This window comes from Piliocolobus tephrosceles, chromosome 1 (assembly GCF_002776525.5).
Source record: "Piliocolobus tephrosceles isolate RC106 chromosome 1, ASM277652v3, whole genome shotgun sequence".
NCBI lineage: Eukaryota > Metazoa > Chordata > Mammalia > Primates > Cercopithecidae > Piliocolobus > Piliocolobus tephrosceles.
The window spans coordinates 69,195,192-69,204,677 of record NC_045434.1 but is presented as its reverse complement, the minus strand read 5'-3'; the positions used below and the strand labels follow the sequence as shown (position 1 = coordinate 69,204,677).

At 44.9% G+C, this 9,486-nt stretch overlaps 1 protein-coding gene across 5 annotated transcripts in view; it reads left to right on the top strand.

Annotated features, from left to right (window-relative positions):
* The window catches only part of PACC1 (proton activated chloride channel 1), a 44,798-nt gene that overhangs the window by 15,279 nt on the left and 20,033 nt on the right, over positions 1–9,486 (top strand). For 4 of the 5 annotated variants that reach the window (XM_023203799.3, XM_023203798.3, XM_023203802.2 and 1 more), the window contains exons 3-4: positions 6,379–6,588; positions 8,060–8,211. In XM_023203799.3, the coding sequence (XP_023059567.1) occupies positions 6,379–6,588; positions 8,060–8,211 (362 nt within the window). The remainder of the gene's footprint in view (positions 1–6,378; positions 6,589–8,059; positions 8,212–9,486) is intronic. The other variant, XM_023203800.3, reaches the window with a different exon arrangement.

Here is a 9,486-nt window from a genome sequence, read left to right as displayed (position 1 = left end):
GTGCCTGTAGTCCCAGCTACTCAGGAGGCTGAGATGGGAGGATTGATTGAGCCTGGGAGGTGGAGGTTGCAGTGAACCAAAATCATGCCACTGTACTCCAGCCTGAGTGACAGAGCCAGACCCCATTTGAGTCCAGGAGTTCAAGGCTGCAGTGAGCTATGATCACACCAGTGCACTCCAGCCTGAGTGACAGAGTGAGACCCTGTCTCTTGAAAAAAAAGAGAAAAAGTATTTCAGACTTCTCTACTTGTTACGAAGTTATATTATTTCAATTACATCTTTTATTCTTAATGACTGTAATTTTAAATATTAATGCTCACAGTTGTGTAGGGAAAGAGCATTGGGCTAGGAGCCAGGACTCTTAAGACTCTCTCATTCTGATTGTGCCAGTTACTGGCTGTGGGATCTGGATTGTTTGGTACAAAGAGTAGAGTTGGGCCAGATGGCCTTTTAGGTCCCTATCAACTCTTAAAAATTAGATTCAGATGTTATGCAACAAATCAGTCACTTCAGAGTTCCTTCAGTTTTATCTTGTGATCTTTTCAAACCCCGTTAGAATGTAGTCGGCTGGTACTCATTGCCACTGCAGTTATGAGCAGCTCATGACAGTGGATGTATTTTCACCCACCAGGTTTTGAAGGATACCCATGGTCCCATTTGGACCATGGGAGTTGGTTGTACCTTCCAAGCTAAATGGCTATGGGTAGGTTCCTGTGCATAGATCCTGTGGCCCTGCAGCCCAGCTACAGCTGACTGCTCAGGGGTCAGCACCCAAGAAAGGGAGGCCATCTGTGGGCTGGGTATGAAGGAGGTCAGTGTCTTGTGAGGTATCTGGTGGAACACCCTATACAGGATACTCTCTGGGGGAGAATTTGAATGCAAGACTCATGGAGAAGGACTTAGTAAAGTGGAGCAGGGTCCTGAGAGAAACATGTAAAGAAGGCAGAGAGCAAAGGCATGAAGGAGCAGAAATTGACACAGTGTTTATTAGCAATAGGTAGAGGCAAAAGTGTAATCAAACACAAAAGAAGCTGAGATGAGAAAGAATTGCTTTAATTCCTTTTGGACAACTAGAGCTGCTGTGGACCTTGGTGGCTTAGCTCTCAGCTATCCATTGGGTTTCCTGGGCTCTCACTTATCCTTGTACCTGTAGAGTAAACCTCCACTGCCCACAGTAACTTATTCCTTAAAACCTAAAGGGGCCTCACTGACAGTTCTGGAAATTGGCATTCCTGTGTAAAGTAAAAACTTTCTAAAGTATTTTGCCAAAAAACAGCAAGGAACATTCATTGGTTTATAGTTTTACATGCTTGATTGCACTGATATTCTCTGATGGATTGAGTTAGCATGGCAAGACTTAGTTCATCTATTATTTGGGTTATTTATTCATTTGACAAACATGGAAACATTACATGCCTACTATGTGAAAGACACTACATTCTGCCCTGCCTCCATTTTATTTTCAGCGTATATCTTTTCAGATTTATTTTTCAAAAGAGATTATAGTTCTATGATCTTTATTTTTGCTATTTTCATAATTGAGCACTTCATTGTTTGAAGGGGAGAGGGTACATTCTGTTTCTTTGGTACCAATAATTGTTACCATTGAGCAGGCACTATGTAATGCATTTTGCAACATTCTCTCATTTACTTCCCTCAAAAATCCTGTAAAATGGAAATGATAAAAATGTAAGGCTTTAAGAGCACTGAGTAACTTGTCTAGGATCATGGAGTAGTTAGTAGCAAAGCTGCAGCTGGAGCTCAAAACTCTGACTCTAAAGCTCATGCTCTTAACCACTGCACAGTATATTTGCTCTTTCAGTCAGAAAATAAATGAATAATGGAAACCAAATTATTTCTTCCTTAAAATTCTTCTTGTGGTTTAGGTGCAGAACTAACATGACCCCCTCCACAGAGTCTTTGCTGATAACTGCCCCTCTCCCTGTGCTTCCCATTCGTCCTCCAGTTGAAGGAAACCTAATGTTTTATACCCTTACATCTTTCTGAATTCTGTAGCACTTTGGATCAGAGACCATCAGTCCTTCATTTGATATCTCCCTGAAGCACCTAGTACAAAATCTTGCATGTAGAGTTGGTGCTTGATCTTGTAGAAGTAAAGAATGAATTATTTCCTTGTCTTTACCAATCCAGGAGACTTGGATAGTTCTGTGTTGCGCCTGCTTTTGTGCTTTAAATAAAGTAAAATGAAATAATTATGAGCAGATACTCTTTTGTGTCTTTGTATTTGAAATCTGCTATCAAAGCATATGGTTGGGTTTTGTTGTTATTCCAGACTGACAGTCTCTGCTTTTTAATTGGATGGTTTAGTCCATTTACATTTGATGTAATTATTGATATGGCTGGATTTGACTACATTTTGCTGTTTTCTATTTGTCTTGCTGGGTTTTTTTGTTTGTTTCTCTGTTTTTTCTTTATTGCAAGTTATAAACCTTACAATATTGTTGAGTAATTTCTGCTGTAGGCAGTCTTAACCTTTTTTTTAACTAGCTTTTTGTTTTACTCACTTATTTAACATTTTCAGTGCTCTTTACATCTGAGAGTTACCATCTAAGTGTCAATTCCTTTTAGCTTTCAGAATTTTTGTTAGCATGCATTGTAGTGCAGGTCTGCTAGTGATGAATTCTCTCAGCCATTGTGTTTCAAAATATCTTTATTTCATCTTCATTTTTGAAGTTTTGCTGGTTAGAGAATTATACTGGTAGAAGAAAAATTTTTTTTCTTTCAGCATTTGAAGATGTTCTGTTGTCTTCTGGCCTCCATTATTTCTGTTCAGAAATTGGTTGTCATTAGTATCAGTGTACTATATGTAATATATATCTATGTGTATATATATATATATAGATATATATTTTTTTCCCTTACTGCCTTCAAGATTTTTCTCTTTTCTTTACATTAGCAGTTTGACTATGATTTGCCTCAGCAATTTTTTTTTTTTTTTTTAATTATCCTGATTGGCATTTATTGAGCGTCTTGGATCTGTAAGTTGATGTCTTTCTACAGTTTTGGGCCATTGTTTTTTTCAGATTTTTTTTTTTTTTTTTTTTTTTTAAGATGGAGTTTTGCTCTTGTTTCCCAGGCTGGAGTGCAATGGCGTGATCTCAACTCACTGCAACCTCCGCCTCCCGAGTTCAAGCGATTCTCCTGCCTCAGCCTCCCAAGTAGCTGGGATTATAGGTGCATGCCACCATGCCCAGCTAATTTTTGTATTTTTAGTAGAGATGGGGTTTCACCACGTTGGCCAGGGTGGTTTCTATCTCTTGACCTTGTGATCCACCTGCCTCAGCCTCCCACAGTGCTGGGATTACAGGGGTGAGCCACCGTGCCTGGCCTCAGATATTTTTTGTGACCTATTTTCTGTCTCCAGTTACATGTCATTACACTGCTAGATACTGTAACAATTATCCGGGCTCCATTTTTTTTTTTTTTTTTCCTTCAATATTTTCTTCAGATTGGATAGTTTCTGTTGATTTAACTTCAAGTTCACTGACTCTTTTTCTGCCATCTTTTGCTATTAAAATATACAGTGAACTTTTTACTTCATTTATTTCTTGTCAGATCTGGAATTTTCATCTGTTTTTTAAAATTTAATGAAACATTTTTACAGTGGTTAGATACACATAATGTAAAACTCATCGTCTTACCCACTAAAATGTATAGCTCAGTGATATTAAGCACATTCATATTGCTGTGCAACCATCACCACCATCCATCTCCACAATGCTTTTTCATCCTGCAAAACTGAAATTCTATATATTTGGCTGTTGTTATTATTTTCTGTTTCTCTGTTGATCTTGTCTTTATTCCTTATTCAGATATTTTCCTTTAAGTGCCATAAAGTTCCTCTCTGCTAAATTGCAACACTGGGTCATCTTGGTGTTGGTTTCTATAGATTGCTTTTTTCTTGAGTACAGGTCACATTTTCTTGTATCTTAGCATGTCTAGTGATTTTTGATTGAACACTGGACATTATGAATGATGATTCATAGTGTCATATGAATAGTGAATCAAAATAGAGATTCTGGATTCTGTTATGATCTTCAGAAGGGTATTTTTTTTTTCTTGGCATATAGTTAGTATGGCAAGATTTAAGCTCAGCTCTAAACTCCTATCTCCACTGCATTAGCCGTAGTTGAAATCTCCATGCAGTTCTTTCAATTTCCAGTTGTTACTTTTTACTGGCCCCCTTGGGTTCTCCAGCCAAGGATCTGAACATATATTTAGTTGCCGATTTGGGTGTTTCACCCGCTATGTGGCTCCCTCCCTTTCAAGGTTTTGTCTGAACTTTCTGGCTGCCCTTCTAGCCCTGAACTTTGTGCCTGTCACTCTGAACCATGCCTTATAGGGATTGGCATGTATTCTTAGGCAAAAAGCTACAGATGTATAAATCTCACCAACAATTCTTCTCTTTCAAGGGTAGCCTCTCAATTTCATGCCTTCAAATAATTTAAAATATGTTGTCCAAAGTTTATAATTGTTTTCTGTGGAAGGGTGATGTGACACTGCTACTCTGTCACTGTTGGAAGCCGGATGCCAAGCAGATACCTTTTGGGGCTTACGTTCAGATGCTTCCCTTGTTCTCAGCCTTGTGCTCACCTGGGCTGTGGAGGAAATAGGGCTTCTTCTCAGGGAGCTCCATTTTCAGCTCAGGAGCAGAGAGGGCACAGGGAACCCTGTGGGAGTATCTTAGTCCGCTCGGACTGCTGTAACAAAATGCCACAGATGAGTGGCATAAACAATAGAAATTTATTTCTCACAATTCTGGAAGTGAGAAGTCCAATATCAAGGTGCCAGCAGGGTTGATTTCTGGTGAGGCCTCTCTCTCTTTGGCTTGCAGACACCTGCCTTCTCATTGTGTCCTCACATGAACCTTTTTCCTGTGTGCTTATGCTCCTAGTGTCTCCTCCTCTTATAAGGATTCTGGTCCTATTGGATCAGGCCTCATCCTTATGGCCACATTTAACCTTAATTATATCCATGAAGGCCCTGTCTCTAAATATACTCACACTGAGGGTTAGGGCTTCAACCTGAATTTGAGGGTAGGGGATACAGTTTTGTCCATAACAGAGATTAATCTAGCTTCTAGTCTCAGGATTTTGTGAGGGAGGTAGGGGAGACAGAGTTGTGTTGTACCAGTGGCATCAGGATGTGTTTAATCAGTCACCATGTAAATGCAGAATGTTTCAGGCATAGCATGAAGGGCTAAGGATTCAGTTACGGATAAGACTGGCCCCATCCCTGCCCTCATGGAACTCACAGCCTAGGGGGAGAAAAGATGTATAGACATGACATTGCAGAGTGATGAAGTAGGGGACATTCAGGGCTCCCTGGGAATACTGAGGAAGAGGTGCCCAAATAAAGGTTAGGGGTCAGGAGAGGCTTTTTCAAGAAAATGTCTGTCTTTTTTTTTTTTTTTTTTTGAGACAGAGTTTCGCTTTTGTTGCCCAGGCTAGAGTGCAGTGGCATGATCTTGGCTCACTGCAACCTCCGCCTCCTGGGTTCAAGCAATTCTACTGCCTCAGCCTATTGAGGAGCTGGGATTACAGGCATGTGCCACCGTGCTCAGCTAATTTTGTATTTTTAGTAGAGACAGTGTTTCACCGTGTTGGTCAGGTTGGTCTCGAACTCCTGACCTCAGGTGATCCCCCCGCCTCAACCTCCAAAGTGTTGGGATTACAGGCGTGAACCACTGCGCCTGGCCAATAAAGTGTCTTTCTAAATTAAAATGCTTCCGTGGAAGGTGGCGTGACCAAGCTACTCTGTCGCTGTTGGAAGCCAGATGCCAAGCAAAAAGCTTAGGATGCTTACGGGCTTAGGATGAGTGAGGCGTCAGCTGTGGAAGAAACGAAAATCAAGCAGAGGGAATAGTAAATGTGAGAGGCTCCCGGGTTGAGCAGGGCACGCCAGAAAAAAAAAAGTCGATGGGGAGAGGTGGAGCTGGAGCTGGGAGAATTGGGGAAGTGGAGTGGTGAGGGATAAGGCCAGAGAGGTAGGTTGTTGGATTGTAACTGCCTATCCCTCTAGAGAGTAAACTCCTTTTTTCTGTTCTGTTTAATTTTTGCTTGTTCTTTTAAAATTTTTATTTATTTTTTATCTTTTATCTTTTTTCTTTTGAGAGTAAACTCCGTAAAGACAATGAATAAGTCTCCTTCAGCTTGGTGTCCTCTGCCTGGCAGAGAAGCTGTGTAGTAAATGTTTACAGGTGCCCTTTGTTATGATTTGTGGGGTGAGGTGGAAAGGTTGGGCGTGCAGGTGACCTCACCTCCTTGGTGAGGTAGGCAAAGACCTGGAGGTTGCTGACCATCTCTGGCTGTACCTTGTCCCTGTGTCCTGGGTCACGTGGTGTTTTGTTGTTGTCAGGCCTGGACAGCGAGTCTGCCTCCAGCAGCATCCGCTTCAGCAAGGCCTGCCTGAAGAACGTCTTCTCGGTCCTGCTCATCTTCATCTACCTGCTGCTCATGGCTGTGGCTGTCTTCCTGGTCTACCAGACCATCACAGACTTTCGTGAGAAACTCAAGCACCCTGTCATGTCTGTGTCTTACAAGGAAGTGGATCGCTATGATGCCCCAGGTAGAGCCTGCCCCTGGGCCAGGCATCAGGGCCCCAGATCTAGGGTGTCGGCTGGCAGATACTCTCTGAGCTGCCATTGTATTTGTGGCACTACGGGCAGGGCAGAGGAGGCCAACCAAGCATAGTCTAGGTAAAGAGCCAACCAAAGAGCTGCTGTTGGGAGTGTGGTACGTGCTGAGGAGAGAAATGAACAGAACCTAGAGTAGCTATTGCAGGCTACTGGAGGGGTCAAGGAAAAGCTTGGCAGAGAGGTAGGATTTGAGCTGGTCCTTGAAAAGCACATAGATGGGAAGAGAGTGTCTTTGGGATGGGGATCAGTAGAGTGAAGGGGTGTCTAGGGAAGCAGAGGGCTTCTCTGGAGAGGATGAGACTAACTTGGCTGGGGTCAGAGGGCAGGGATGAGGAGAAGCAGGAGTCAAGGCTGGACTGTGGGGTGGGGAGGGTGATAGGGGAGGTGAGACCATCCGAGGTAGACAGGAACCCTGCCTGGAGAGGGACTCCCAGGCCACACTGGGTAGACCTGTCCCGCTGGGGTGTCTGGTCCCTGAGTGGCAGTCCGCTCTGCTACAGAGCAGGCTGTCTACTCTGGGCTACAGGCTGGCACTGGATGCTCTGGGGGCTGTAGAGTAAATGAGGAGGCATGAGCTGTGTGACTTTGGCCTTGTCTACCCAGTGTGTGCCCCCTGCTCTGTCCACAGATGCCCCTGAGTGACCTGCGGGAGGGCCTGCTCACATGGCAGAGCCAGAGTCCAGGTGCCCTCTCTCTGGGGCTTCCTGCCAGCCTCCAGCAGAGTCAGTTGTGCTGGTCATGGCTCCTCTGCCCATCTCTTCCTGTCTTGTGTTTGTCCCTCTTCTCTGTGTGTCTGCTTGAGTCTTCTTTATCTGTAGGTTTTACTTTCTCTGTCTGGTCTCTTAGTCTCTCTGAAGTCTGTCTCTGCTACCATGTGCTGCCGTCTTAGCATTGCTGCCTTTGAGGCTGGACAGCTACAGTCTGTAGAGGTGCCTGGGCTGGAAAGAGGGAGGGACTCTTGGGATGTGACTCGCACACTTGGGGCTCCCAGTCTAAGAGACAAAATGAGTTCCGAGGAATTCCACAGCTTAGAGCCTCCCAGCGATTCTGCAGGTGGGTGTTGGCCCAGAGGGATGGCACAGCGGGGCTGAGTCAAGCGACACTCCCTCGGAGGGTGTGGAGCGGGGCTCTGAGGGGGACCGGGTTTTGATGTGGGCATCAGGGTGGCTGGATCCCAGGTTGGCCAGGGGCTTACTGAGGAGGGGCTTGTGCCCTCTGCTACAGCGGGGCTTTCTGAGGCCAGGGGATGTGGCTCCTCACCCTCTGAAACCCTTTTCTTCTCCCTTCCTTGCAGTCATCCAGGAAGTCCAGAACATAGATTGCTGATAGATGTGAGATGATTTCAGGGATGTGGTCAGGACTGTGATTTCTGACACTTGCTTTTCCTGTTTGTGCCCCCAGGTATTGCCCTGTACCCCGGTCAGGCCCAGTTGCTCAGCTGTAAGCACCATTATGAAGTCATTCCTCCTCTGACAAGCCCTGGCCAGCCGGGTGACATGAATTGCACCACCCAGAGGATCAACTACACGGACCCCTTCTCCAATCAGACTCTGGTAATTCCTGTCTGCCTGAGCTGGGTCTGGGCAGCTGCTCCGTTAGCCCCGCACCCCTTCTTCCACTCACTCAGTGTGGGGCCTTGGTCCCCAAGCAGACATGCGGCTGTGCCACGTGGACACTTGGCTGTGGTTGCCTCGTTTGCATTCAGGGAGGACAGTGAGGCCTCCAGCCTTTGCTGAGTAATGCTCAGGGATTCCTGACAGTGCGGTGAGACCCTGTCCCTGATGGAAGAATGACAGGGCTAAAGGGTGGGGCTGGTGGGATATAGTGAAGTAGGTCCCATACCTGACCGCTTGACAGAATTGCCAGGATACTTTTTGAAAATACAAATTGCCAGGTTCCATGTGAAGCCAACTGAATTATAATTCCTTAGGTGAGGCCTGGGAATCCGTAGTTTGAAATAAATATGCCAGCATAAAGGAGTGCCGGTATGGGGACAACTCCTGGGCCCTGGGCTGGCCGTGTTGTCGTGTACAACAGCACGGCTGGGAAGGATGACTAAGGGACGGGGTTCGGAGTGCCCTGGAGGAGTGGCACTGCACAGGGTTTCAAAGGCAGGGTGGCGTTTTGTATTGATTTACATCTCATCTCCTTGCTTCAGAAAGGATTGAAAGGGGCTACAATAAAGTTTTCCAGATGAAATTGGGAAGGAAAGGTTTTCTAGGCAGAGGAAATTGCACCATGACCTAAAGGGAAGAGACGACATGTTGTACTTGTGCCTCTGGGCACAATTGCAGTTGGCGGGGAGATGTTTCATAGGGTCAGGAGCCCTGGAAGACTGACGGGTGATGAAGCTGTGGACAGAGTAATGGCCAGATGAGAAAAGAACATGTATCGTGCTGTAGTGCCACACTTGCTCCCTTGGGTAACAGGGTACTGTTAGTGGGTTTTAAGATGAAAGAATCGCACTAATATTTTTTTGTTAGTATGTGTACGCTAGGCCCCCTCCTAAAATTCTGCTGAAATGATTCTGTAAGGAACGAGATAAAACAGACTAGAACATCAGTAATAGCTTTGCACATAAAGAAAGGATATCACCAGTGGACCAGACATTTTGAGGAACTGGTATAAAGTATAAAAAACAGCTTGGGCCTGATTGGTGGAGCAAACAAATGAGAGAAAAACCCTAACCCAAAACAGATGCAGAAGAGACCTGCTGTAGAGGTACAAGCTTTCCTTCCAAACCCCCAGCTTGGAATCAGCACTGTTAGAAAGCAGGGTAGTCATTACTGGACTGCCTGTTGGCTGGGCCAGACACACCCTATGCTCTC